This window comes from Papio anubis, chromosome 11 (genome assembly GCF_008728515.1).
Source record: "Papio anubis isolate 15944 chromosome 11, Panubis1.0, whole genome shotgun sequence".
Taxonomy (NCBI): domain Eukaryota; kingdom Metazoa; phylum Chordata; class Mammalia; order Primates; family Cercopithecidae; genus Papio; species Papio anubis.
The window spans coordinates 43046795-43060598 of NC_044986.1; the positions used below are offsets into that span (position 1 = coordinate 43046795).

The window sequence follows — 13804 nt, forward strand, 5'->3', positions numbered from 1 at the left end:
GTGATTACATATATTTATTAAGGTCTCTTACAGTGAAAAGTACTTTTAGGAAAACAACTTCTATTCTGAAAATTGTGTTTGCCTCTTGACTTGGTTCTTCAAGTCTTAGCCATGTTCTCTTTCTTTGTTTTTTCCTTTCATTGTTGTTATTTATTGTTGGAGCATGTTTGTGTAGTTGCTGTAACAGTTTGTTTTATTTTTTTCATTTTGCTCATTCTTAACATGAGTTGTTTATTTAAACCCTAATATTTGTTCTCACATACTGTGGTTGAATTATCATTGATATTCTGCCTTATTTGATATGGTATTTTTCTCTTTTTAGGCTAGTATTTAGTGTATCTACTTTTCAATTGCCTGAAAGTGTAGGGTTGCAGGGAAAGGAAGGGAGTAGATTCTACTGCAGCTGAGTGAAGTTTGTTAAGGAGGACTACCCTGTACTCTGAATACTCATTAGATGTCCTGGACCAGAAAATATCGCGCTAAGCTCAGGATTTACCAGTCTTCTGGAACTTGGCATACTACTCTGGTTCAGCTCAGTGTCCTGAAAGATGACAAGTTCTCTTCGCCCTTAACTCTGCTAAAATGGTATGTGGGGCTTCTGCTCTTCATGGCTTTTCAGTACTTTTCTTTAGGTTGTCTTCTCACCCGCTCGATTTGCTTCTCCCCAATATGAAGGTATTATTTGGAATTTTAAGGATTTACTCACCCCCTTTCCTCAGTACTGCTTCTATGGGATGGGGTTGAAAGCCACACAGAAGCATCATAAAACAGAATATTTTCTTTTCTTTTCCTGCCTCTAACCTTTACAAAGTTTTTAAGGTTTTATGCCATTAATTTCTTGTATTATTGCTGATAAATTTTGGTTCTTTCTTTGCTGCCACCCCCACCCCCTTTTTCTGAGGAATAAAAGGCCAAATTCTTTGGGAAAATTTAGTTTATTGTGAATCCATATACAACTGAGGTAATTAACAAGTATAATTCAGGGGTCACTACTAATCTCTCACACTATTCATTTTCATGACTTTGTATAATTATCTAAAAATCCTTTAATAGTTATGTAGTTTTCTTTTTCTTTCTTTTTTTTTTTTTTTGCCACAGGGTTTTCCTTGATGGTGTTTTAAGCCACTAAAGTGGGCTAATTAGTTATGTAGCAACAGTTAACAAATATAATATATGAATTTTTACAGGTACTTTTAGAATTAAGTGATTTGTTTTATTTTAATTAAATCTGATTTTCTCTCTTGAGGGAAACTCTCCTTTTTGTTTAATGATAATATGCTTTCTCAAAGAGGAGACCTTGCTACTGTTTCCAAACTTGATTGAATTTTGTTGCTTTTTCTCCCTTTCTCTTTTATCTACTTCCCTCCCTCAATGCTGAGGGCAGAATAAGGAATTTAAGTTGTTTATTGGTCCTAACTATAAGTGCAGCTTAGAAACACTGATGGAAATGGTTTAAAAGTATATTGGAACCCCACTGTAATGATGGCTTTAGAGAACAGGTCAGCATCTAGGTTAATGCCAAATGATAAGTTCAGTGTATTGTTAAAAATTTACTTTTAGTATTTAAAAAAAAAACCCTGATTTCCATACATCCAGAACACTGCACCAGTCATAACTGAATAGCTCACTTACTTTCTACAAGGTGAGCATACCTGCTTAACACACCCAGAGGAAGAGAAAGAACATTTTCAGAACTCCAAGCTTTCCTCCTGTACCCTCACTGCTTAGGACCTGCTCTTCCCCACAGGTAACTGCCATTGTGGCTTCTGTTACCAGGGGCTAGTTTTGCCTGGTTTGGAATAGTATGTTCTCTTTTGTTTTTTAGCTTCTTTAGCTCGACCTTATGTTTGTGAAAATCATCCATGTTGACAAGCAGTAGTGGGTTCATTCTCATTGTTTTATAGAATAGCATTGCATAAATATGCCACAGTTTATGTACTTATCCTACTATTACAGAGTTATACTAATTTTACTTTTGTAGAGTGGGTGAGTTTCATTTGGGGCTATTACCAACAGTGCTGCTATAAAGTTTTGTATGTGTATTTTGGTTAATATTCATTATATACTTGGAATTGCTAGATCATAGCGTGTGTATTATTTAGCTTTAGTAGATATTACAAAATAGTTTCCCAAAGTTACTGCCTCAGTTTACACTCCCACCAGTAATGTGTGAGAATCACAATTGTTTCATATCTTCACAGAACACTTGGCATCATAGCTTTTATCATCATCATCGTCATCATCATCATCATCATCATCATTAATTTTAACTACTCTGATGGCTGTTAGTGACATTTCATTGTGCTAATCTGCATTTTTCTCATGACTCATGATGTTAAACACCTTTTCATGTGTTTGGTGAAGGTGAGTAATTTTCAAACTTTAGGCCTTGATCCAATAATGGGTTATGAAATCAATTTAGTGCATTAAGGCCAGCACTTAAAAAGTCTGAAATAGAATAGAAGAGAGTAAATAATGGTTTATAATGGTAAATATAGATGTGTGAAACTTTTGTTTTAATTTCCTAAATATAAATATACACACATATCAGTTTATTATATAGGTAAAATGTTATATTTCTTTTTGTGAACTATGGTCAAAAAGGTTTTAAAAAACCCTGTTGAGTATTATGTGCTTAAGAAAAATCTACAACTTGATTAAAACATAAAGACCACACATATCTCATTTAGCACAGTACTGGGAAATAAATCTAATAGCTGAGATAATGGAAACATGATTCATAATGATTTTGTTAGACTAAACTGGAAGCAAACTGTTCAGATGAAATATATAGTAAGTAAAGCCCTTCATGTGATAAGTATAAAGTCCTTGTAATTGAATGGGAGAAGGCTGCTTTGACAGCAGTGTGTGGGATAAAGACCCAGAACAGTCAATCCTAAACGCAAAGTCCTAGGTCTCCAATCCTTGAATGAGAATATTGGCTTGGGAATCTGCGTGTTTCTAAAGCTCCTGAGTGATTCTGATAATCTGGCAGTTTCAGGAGCCACTGACATTAGCTGGAGATTCTAGTGGATTTTGCCAACTGCAAGGAAGGAATCTCCTGGAGGAGGTGTTCTAAGTGTGTGAACCCTTTTTAAGCTGAACATTCTGAAAAATCACCATATTTCAGAATAATTCTACCCAGTTTCTTTTACTCCCTAAATTATTATTCTATAGCAGTGAAACTCAGAAGAAGCCATTTGATTAAAGAACCGTTATCTACCATTTTTATACAGTTAGAACAGAAGACAGGCAGCAGAGTTAGTTTGCTTCCGATCCCTCTCTATGCAGATTATAAATCCCTAATCCTCTTTTTCTCTGAACCTGTACTTCAATGGCACCCCTAATGTGAGTTGCATATATTTCTCAATTATATAATACTTTGGTGCTTTTGTCTCCGAGATTTACTGTACTTTAACATTTGTATGCATTTTACAGTAAAATTTTGAAGACTTTATAAGCATCCTGCTTTCTAATTAACAGTGAGGATAAAATGTTAGTGTGATAAATATTAAACATGCATAATTAAGGAATATTAAAAATCAGTCTAGTTTTTTTTTTCTTTTTTTCTTTCTCTCCCTTGAAGGTAAGATTTATCCGATACAAGGTTTGGAAGAATGAATGTATAATTTAGAGAAACACTTCCCTGAATACCAATATTACTTTATATAGTAATTATGGGATTTTAAATGCCAATGAGTTCTTTTTCTTTTGTATGAACTTATGAATGTATTATAATAAAGCACTTTTGACAAGCTAATCAAATAAAACAATATAAGATTTAATTATCAGCTTTCTAAAGGTTTTATGAACCAGATTGTTTCTATTGCCAGAATCATTTAGTAATTTAGGAATCTCAGAATCCTCTTTAAATCTTTTATTTTGTTCTTAAAGTAGTGGGTTTTTTTTACGTGCTCACTACAAAAATATCAAGCATAGAAAAATATAAAGAAAATTTAAAATCATTAAAATTTCTACATCTCAGGTAGAACTACTATTGATATTTTAGTTAATATTCTTGTAGAAATCTGTGCATACATAGACGTGCTCACACAGGCATACACCCAGTTTTATGTAGAAAGGTTAATAAAATATGTTATACGATATTCTATTATCAATGCATTTTTAATGCACTCTTCTGTTGTTTCTGTGTTAGTAAATACAGATGTACATCATCATTTTAATGGTTGCATTATACATATTATATACAGTATATATATATGTATACCATATCTAATCTGCTATTGATAATACTTAGATTGCATCCTTCTTCCTCTATTATGTGTTTAGCAACATCTCTGCACATTAGTCATTTTGCATCTGTACAATTATCTTCTTAAGACAAAATCCTAGATATCTGATTAATTACCAAACTGTCTACCAGAATTATTTCAGTTGACACTTCCAGTAGCAACGTAATAGAACGATTGCTTTTTCACAGTTTTCTAATATTGGATTTTGTCTTTCTTAAATATTGGCAAATGATAAAAATGTGTCGTTTTAAAATTTGCATCTCTTTGATTATTAATGAAGTTCTACATATTTTTAAGTGCTTATTGGTCATAGTTCTCTCTCTCTGTCTTTAAAGTAGAGATGGCGTCTTGCTATGTTGCTCAGGCTGGTCCCAAACTCCTGGCCTCAAGGGATCCTTCCACCTTGGCCTCCCAAAGTGCTGGGATTATAGGCATGAGCCACGGCACCCGGCTTTGGCCATTAGTTTTTCTTCTTTGATCAGTTGCTTAAATATTTTTTGGGGGATGGTTGGCTTTTTCCTTTTTCTTTTACAAACTATGAAGTTCTTACTATGGGATGGTTGTGTTTTGTATTGACCTGTAGGAAATCTGTGAATATTGTGATATTGCCATTTAGATTTCTAGTTTATGATTTGACTTTTAACTCTTCACAGAATGATTTTTGAATTAAACTAAATGTTGCTTATAAATGTCACTCATTTATTTTGTTTGTTACAAACATTTATTGATGTTTCATTTTATACTTTCAAGCTTTTGTATTATAGTTAAGAATGGCCTTTGTCATCTCAGGATTGTGAAATACTTGCCAATATTTTCTCATAGTCTTAGGGTTTAATTTTTTCTACATGATAATCTTTGATCCATCTGGGATTTATATTTAATCAAAAGAAAGGTAAGAAGCCAGTAATACTTTTACCTCAATTGCTGAACAGTTGTGAGACTTTATGAATATCCAATTTTTTACTAGTGATTTAAAGTGACTCCTTTTATATTGAATTCCCTTATATATTTGAATCAATTTGAAACTATCCTGTTTTATTGACATCTTTTTGAATAATTTTGGGGGGACTTTTATTTCTGTGGCTTTTTTTAATAGGAAAAGTATCCCTTCATTATTCTTTTTCAGATTATCTGTACATTTTTGCATGTTGACTTGGTGAGATTTAAAATCATTAACAAAAGCCATGCCAGTTTATTCATTTGGGGTTATATAGTATTTACAGATTGAGGGGAAATAGGTACTTTTATAATACTAGATTTTCTTATTGAAAAAACAAGTTTTTCCCCCATGGATTTAAGTATTTTTAAAAATGTACCTCAGTAGCATTTTGTATTTTCTCCATATAGGCCCTAGGTATTATTTAAAAAAAGCTTTTTCGTAGGTGTTTTTAATTGTTGTTAATTGCATCATCTCCACACTATTTTCTGATTGTTAATGGTTAAAACATAAACTATTAACTTTTGTTTATTTATTTTATATCCAGACACTTCAGTGAGCACTCATTTTTTTTCTAGTAATATTTCAGTTGATTTTAGCCTTATAATGTCTCACCAGGTGGAAGTGAGGGGCCTAAGAAGTAAATATAACTATCTTATTGTAGGATGTCTTGAAGTAATTAGAGAATGGTGCCTAAAGTAGAACAGAGTTTATGAAATATAATTTGTACGTCCAGGGCAGGCTGAATGTAGACTAATCACCATGATTGAAATATAATGTGTCAGCCTAAGTGTACTAGAATGAATAAACATACCATTTAAATGAGATTAATATTCTGAAATGTTCTTTGTACTTTATTAATTTCTCAGGATTAATCTTTGTGAATTCTATATTATTTACTTAACCAGGAAAAAGATGGAATTGTTACTTAAGTGGGAAGGCATAGTTCTAGTAAGGAAAGTATGAAGAAATGGGAGAGAAAAAGGATTTCCTCAAAATAGGAGTTTACTAGGTTGTGAATTCCAGGCTTGCTGATTTTTTTAATTCTCCACAAATAAAATATAACTTCTTTTTTTGTCTTAATTTTTCCAACATAACACCTGTTACATCAACCAGCTACCCTGTCGACACACCCCCAATCCCAGTAAGTAGGTGTAAAATGGTCTGACAATGCCATCTGGTGGCCCCCTGGGGAATTGTGTACAGTAACCTCTACCTGCTGGACTTCACTCCTTGGTGAACCTGAGGTACCGACCTGGGCTCATGTCTTGGATGCCACATTCAGGCTTGAGAGCAGGCAGTTTACAATGGGGCTGTAGACAAAGAGAGACAAGAAATCAAAGTGCAGGTCTGGGGAAAGGCTGCTGGGGGAATAAGGAAGGTGCCCAAAAGGCCACATTCACAGGAGCTGGTTGAGAACAAGGACTAGATTTTCCTTTTCCCTTCCTCCTCCCTTTTCCGTCTTCCTTCCTCCTTCCCTCCCTCTCTTCTTCTGAGTTACTTTCCCCCACACTGCCTGCCTTTTTCTTAACTCTTGTTCTTGCATTCTAAGGAAAGCCTCCTTCTCTCTCTTCCCTCATTCTGTTTGGGAGCAGCATCAGAATCCTAACTACAGCTGATAAGTCTAAGGGTAGTGATTGTAGGTCAACTTTATTAAGGAAAAGGGAAGGCAGAAGTTGGCAAATGAAGAACCCAGCATTGTGAACGCATGAGTCCTTGGAAGGGGTCAGAAGTCCCCTTCAACATTACCATGGTGTCGGATTTTCCCCTTCATCCGACATGATTTCTCCATTTGCCTGCACGCAGGATTTTCATCTCTTCTACCCACTGCCATATCTCCAACACCTGGAACAGTACCTGTCCAGTAAAACGAGCTCCACTAATACTTGTTGAAGGAAAGAATTCTAGAGGAGTAAGAACATCTGGCTCATCATTTTTTACTGTATTTCGATGTTGTCTTCTTGTAAGTGTTATAGTGATGCTAATTTTCATTGTGAAAGTATGATTTTGGACTTTTGTGGGATAATTTAAGTATTAAAGGATATTTCTAGCAGAAATTGTTTTTTAAGTTCTAACCTACTAACTGGCCAACTTTCAGAAAATAACCTGTTGGTAAGTTAGGGACTCTCTGTATCTTTCCTTTTTATGTTTCAATAATGTATCTTTTATATACATAAAGGAAGTAAAAACAACAACAAAATGACCATCTTTTTTTCTGTCTTTGCTTCTCAAGTGCTCCAAGCTTCCCAAAATAGAATTTAAGGCTATTAAATATGAGGAAAACACAGGTTTGAAAAGCTGAAAAATATTAAGCATTTGGCAGAATATCTTTTCTGTATATGTTTTCTCTGTGTGCACAGATTTGTTTGCATTACAAATCCTTGATCACAGACTTGGAGTCATATTTATTCCCTGTATAGAACTAAGCACAGAGAAAATGCTGGATTTCCCTAATATTTTGCAGAACTGTACCCTTGTTTTGTGATTCTCCTAAGAACTGGAGAGAGAAGGCAGAATGTTTTTATTTCTTAGATTGTTCCTCTGACATTGCTGTTGTGTGAGACTTTTCTGTGGGTAAATAATAATAATAATATCATTTTCTGCTAACCATTTCAACACTCTAGGATTCCCAGACTATCTCACAAATCTGTGTGATCTTAAAGAAATGCTTTTGCTGTAATGCAAATAGAAAGCTAAAATGAATTAAAAGCTGGCCTAAATTAAGACAGCTGGGGTGATCACTGGGTGTATAATACCAGAGTGTGGTAGATCTTGGTTGTTTTGAGAATGTGTCACAGCATCCTACATCAGAGTTGATATGTTGTCCTGGCTGATTTTGGTGGCTGTGGTCATGGGGAGGGGGAGCTCTTTAAACTTTGTTGACTACATGGATTGTGAAAAACTGTAAGGCATGCAAATAGCATGGACTGACTTTAGAGCCAGAGGGCTCTCAGGCTACAATCTGGCAATGCCTCTTTGTGACCTGGAATAAAATAGGTAACATCTCAGAGGCTTAGTTTACCTTTCTGCAAAATGGGAGTAATGATGCCTACCTAGAAGGGCTGTTGTGAGGACTGGTGCTGGTACCTGGCTGGCAGGACTTGCTCAGTTGACCAGTTATGATCACAGTGTTCACCTGTTATCTTTCCATCTCTCCACTAGGTACCTTGGAATTACAAGGCCCCTCACCTACCCTGTGAGGCAAAATGGGAAATGCATGGCAAAGATGATTCTCTCCGTCTGGCTTCTCTCTGCCTCCATCACTTTACCTCCGCTCTTTGGATGGGCTCAGAATGTAAATGACGATAAGGTGTGCTTGATCAGCCAGGACTTTGGCTACACGATTTACTCTACCGCAGTGGCATTTTATATCCCCATGTCCGTCATGCTTTTCATGTACTACCAGATTTACAAGGCTGCCAGGAAGAGTGCTGCCAAACACAAATTCCCTGGCTTCCCTCGAGTGGAGCCAGACAGCGTCATCGCCCTGAATGGCATAGTGAAGCTCCAGAAGGAGGTGGAAGAGTGTGCAAACCTTTCGAGGCTCCTCAAGCATGAAAGGAAAAACATCTCCATCTTTAAGCGGGAACAGAAAGCAGCCACCACCCTGGGGATCATCGTCGGGGCCTTTACCGTGTGCTGGCTGCCATTTTTCCTCCTCTCGACAGCCAGACCCTTCATCTGTGGCACTTCCTGCAGCTGCATCCCACTGTGGGTGGAGAGGACATTTCTGTGGCTAGGCTATGCAAACTCTCTCATTAACCCTTTTATATATGCCTTCTTCAACCGGGACCTGAGGACCACCTATCGCAGCCTGCTTCAGTGCCAGTACCGGAATATCAACCGGAAGCTCTCAGCTGCAGGCATGCATGAAGCCCTGAAGCTTGCTGAGAGGCCAGAGAGAGCTGAGTTTGTGCTGTAAGGTCATTTATCATTATTTTCCTTTTATCCCCCAAACTCTTTCATGCAGCTTTTTGAACAGAAAGTTTCCTGAACCAGTAGCTAGCTTATTTTTTACTAAACATACCAGATTTGAATTGACAACAGTATAGATTCCAATCTTCCACCCAGTAAAATTCCAAAAGCCAAAAATAGGTACTTAGTTGGATTGGTAGATGAGACTAATTTGCTGAAGAATTGCAATTGATGTGATTGACAACAAAGAGGTGATATTTTCCATTCTTTCTCCATAAATGACATCCAAATTATGTCCTTACATCTGAATTTGTGTAACATTATTATTTTAGTTGTTATTATTCTTCTATCTAGTAAAACTTTTTTGATGACTTCAACCTTCACCGATAAATTCTTCTTTTGAGGTAGGAGGCACAATGATCTCTCTAGTATGCAGTTACATTCACCTGGGCTGAAAGGAGGCAGCCCAGGAAAAAGAAGAGTGGTTAGTGTGGGTCTCAAGAACCGGACGTGGTAGAACGCCTCTGTAATCCTAGCCTCTTGGGAGGCCGAGGCGGGAGGATAGCTTGAGCCCAGGGGTTGGATTATGCAGTGAGCTATGATCATGCCATTGCACTCCAATCTGGTTGACAGAGCAAGACCTGCCTCTAAGAAAGAAAAGGAAAAGAGCCACAGGACCATTTAGGAAATGTTCCTGGCCATCTTGGCAGGAGAGAACCAGGAATTGGTCCAAGAAGTCTTAATGACTTTCAAGGAAGCAATTACCATAGGGTCTTGGGATCTGAAAAAGGATCTGATGGTGATAGAGAAATGGAAATTTCAGAAGTGACCCACGTGTTAAAAAATTGACATTGTAAAGAAGGAAAGAGATAGTATATTAGTTAGAGGTGTCAACATGTCAGATGAAGACTCTTTTAAATGTGAGGTAGAGGAGATTTCTTCACATTTGAAAGTCAGGGGAAAAATAAACTTGGAATGAAAAATTGGAAGGTTCTGGTGAGACAGTGAGCAGATTAATGTTGGAGGTGTCCGTCTTCACAGCCTGGTGGGAAGGAGCAGACTAGAGAACCAGGGACCACTCTAGCAGAGGGGGACCTTCCCAGTCATCTTGTCCACCCCTGTCATTCAACAGAAGAGGTAACTGGGAGTTGAAAAGTGAGATGTCTCACACTTAGCTAGTGTCACAACTAAGTCTAGATCCCACATCATCTGAATCCCAGTGCTACTCATTTTTCTTATACTGGACTGCCTTTATCTTACAACTGAAAGTTGGAAGACTACAGTTATGCTAATTCTTTTTTTTTTTTTTTTTTTTTTGAGACGGAGTCTAGCTCTGTCGCCCAGGCTGGAGTGCAGTGGCCAGATCTCAGCTCACTGCAAGCTCCGCCTCCCGGGTTTACACCATTCTCCTGGCTCAACCTCCCGAGTAGCTGGGACTACAGGCGCCTGCCACCTCGCCCGGCTAGTTTTTTTGTATTTTTTAGTAGAGACGGGGTTTCACCGTGTTAACCAGGATGGTCTCGATCTCCTGACCTTGTGATCCGCCCGTCTCGGCCTCCCAAAGTGCTGGGATTACAGGCTTGAGCCACCGCGCCCGGCCAATGCTAATTCTTAAGCTGAGTGTAGCTTCACAGGCATTCATGTTTACTTCTATATACTCTTTTGTACACATGAGATTGTTCACAATATAAAAAGTAGCATTAAAAAATAATGTAATTTTAAGTTCTAGAACATGTACTATGAGCAAACCCAGAGATCTTACTATGCCTGTAAGAGTTCATTGAATTTACTATTAGGATTTTCCCACCAGATTCTGAATTCCTTCAGAGAAGGAACTATGTCTTAATCAGATTTCTTTCTGCAGAATCTGGTACAGTGCTTGACACATAATAGATGATAAATAAAAGTAATAACTGCTAACCATTATTGAACACCTGCTACATGCTATGCAGCATGCTACCTGCAAAATAGGTGCTTCTGGCATCCCCACTTTTCAGAAGAACAACTTAAGGCTCAGGAGCATAAAGTAACTGACCTATGTTCACACAGTCCCTAAGTGGTAGCTGTGATATGAATCACTCCGATGCTTCTATGGAATGTTATGCAATAATACTTCTCAAGTGACTTCAGTATATAGGCAGTGAAGAGTCTCAGAATATTTTTGAGCTGGAGACTAGCTGTAAGCTCTCTAAGAAGACAATGAGAATGACTTGTTACACTAAGTAAGTAAAGTTTATTAGACTTACTGCACTATGAGTGGTATCCACTCCTAGACAGTCCTAGTAGTTTCTCAGATGAAGGAAATAAGGCAAGGATATTGATAGAGTTTTGGGGCTTGGGCTGGGTGATTTGAAGGTGGGGAACTGGTGAAGATTAGGCAGAGTTTATGACATAACAGCTTTAGACTGGTAAGTACAACTAGATGAGGACTGTGAAGTAAGTGCTAATGAGCAAACTATTAGTTTTGATAAGTAGGCTATTTTTGTTGGCATATAGTCTTATCTTCTGAAAGTGACTATTTCCTAGAACAAATAGCTAGGTTATTTTGCCTGGCTCCAGCATTGTTTAGCACAGGAAAAGGAAAGCGTGTAGGTTCTAGTTCTCAGGAGTAACATGGGAAGCTCTCTCTGGCAATAGTGAGGAGGGCAGACAAGGGAAAGATGGGAGGCAGGGGATCCAGTTAAGCAGCCAGTGTATAAACTAGGAAAGAACAGATCATGTCATGAGCAAGGAAACACTGCTATATTTGCATGCATCCTATAGGGTCAAAGAACTTGAGAATAATTTTATTGATTATTTTAGTTAATAATTCATAGATAGTTCAGATAGATCATAAAATGGTAATCTTTAAAATGTAACACAAAAAGGTTTTCCAATTTAAAATAATAGCTTGTGTTTGCTGAGGATTCACTCTCAGGCACTTTGCTGAGCACTTTATGTGAATTTGATCAATTAATCCTCAAAAGTTTATGATACGTTAGTTTTCTTCTTTTCCATTCTGAAAATAGCAAAACAAGAGCTTAGAGAAGTAAAATAATTTCCCCCACAGTCATACAGAGAGTGATAGAGCTGGATTTAAGCCCAGGACATCTGTGTTCAAAAGTGCTTTTAACTTCTATGCTACTGTGCCTTTTATAAAAATAAATCAGCTAACGTAGAGTCTAAAGATATTTGCCTTTGTATCTTTAGCTGGTCTGGAGGCTTGGGTGTTGTTTTCCTGTTAGCTTAACACAGAGGTCAGCAAACTTTAACTGTGAAGGGCCAAGTGGTAAATATTGTAAACTTTGCTAGCCATATGGTCCCTATTGAAACTACTCTTCTCACTGATGAGTAATTTGTCACTGACATAAGTAAACGGATAGGCCTGTGTACCAATAAAACTTTATTTACAAAAAGAGGCTGCCAGTTGTATTTGGCCCACAAGCCATAGTCTGCTGTATCCTCTTTACATTTCTCTCAGTTTGAATTTATAATTACGGAATATCCACTTCATTAAGGATGATTAGCCTAAAAACATCCATCAGCTTTAGGAAATTTCTAATGTGGCTGCCATGCATTGAGGAAAATACAGAAAACAGATGATATCTCTCATGTCCTTTTGCATATATTTTTGTTGGATATACCTTACACAAACAGACATATGTTGCTATGGCCGGAATATTTGTGTCTCCTGCAAAATTCGTATTTTGAAACCAAATTCCCAATGCAATAGTATGAAAGTGTGGATTCTTTAGGAGGTAATTAGGTCATGAGGGCAGGGCCCTCATAAATGGGATTATTGCCTTTATAAAAGAGGCCTGAGGGAGCTTGTTCACATCTTCTACCATGTGAGGACACAGTTAGAAGTTACCTTCTATGAAGCAGACAGCGAGCCCTCACCAGACATGGGATCTGCTGGTGGCTTAATCTTGGATTTCTCAGCCTCTTGAACTCTAAGAAATAAATCTCTGTTGTTTATAAGCTACCAGTTTATGGTATTTTGTTATAGCAGCCTGGCTAGGCTAAGACATACGCACATGCAACCTTTCTGTAATAAGGAAAGGTGGAGACAGGAAAAGCTATAGGATTCAAAGGAAAGGAAAATAACCCAGAGCTTATACTAACCCTGATCAGAGAAGACTTCCTGAAGGATATAAACTCAAGAATGTCTATTAAGTTGGTCAAAGCATTTATAGTGAAAGGAGAGCAGAAATGTTATTCCAGGTGAAGAGGACTTTTTTTGTAAAGGCACCAATGTGGGAGCTTATGCAAAGGACCACCTGGCTGAAACTAAGCATTTGGGTGCAGGAACTGTTGGAGATCAAAGCAGAAAAGTAGATTGAGGTGAAATTGTAAAGGATCTTCTATGCCAGCTCCAATAATTTGGACTTTTAGTATTGACAAATGGTTCTTAATCAGGAGTAATTTTGCCTCCCATCCCAACTCTTTGGAAACATTTGGCATTTTCTGGAGGCATTTTTGTTTGTCACAAGAGGGGGTGGGATGTTTCTGGCATCTACTGGGTAGAGGCCAGGGCTGCTGTTAAGGATTTTACAGTATACAGGCCAGCACCCCTGCCCCCCTCCCCACCCCAACAAAGAAGTACCCAGTCCTTATTGCTAAAGTTGTGACACTCTGGTGTAAATATAGTAAGCCATCAGTGAATCCGCAGGTAGGGGAATGGAGTCATCACAATGGTCAAGACTAATGCAGTAGCACT

At 37.5% G+C, this 13804-nt stretch overlaps 1 protein-coding gene across 3 annotated transcripts in view; it reads left to right on the forward strand.

The window, feature by feature from the left end:
- Window positions 1-13804, forward strand: part of HTR7 (5-hydroxytryptamine receptor 7) — a 118028-nt gene that overhangs the window by 97346 nt on the left and 6878 nt on the right. For 2 of the 3 annotated variants that reach the window (XM_009214953.4, XM_031652189.1), the window contains exon 2: window positions 8353-9108. In XM_009214953.4, coding sequence (XP_009213217.4) covers window positions 8353-9108 — 756 coding nt within the window. Of the gene's footprint in view, window positions 1-8352; window positions 9114-13804 lie in introns of all 3 variants that reach the window. The other variant, XM_031652188.1, reaches the window with a different exon arrangement.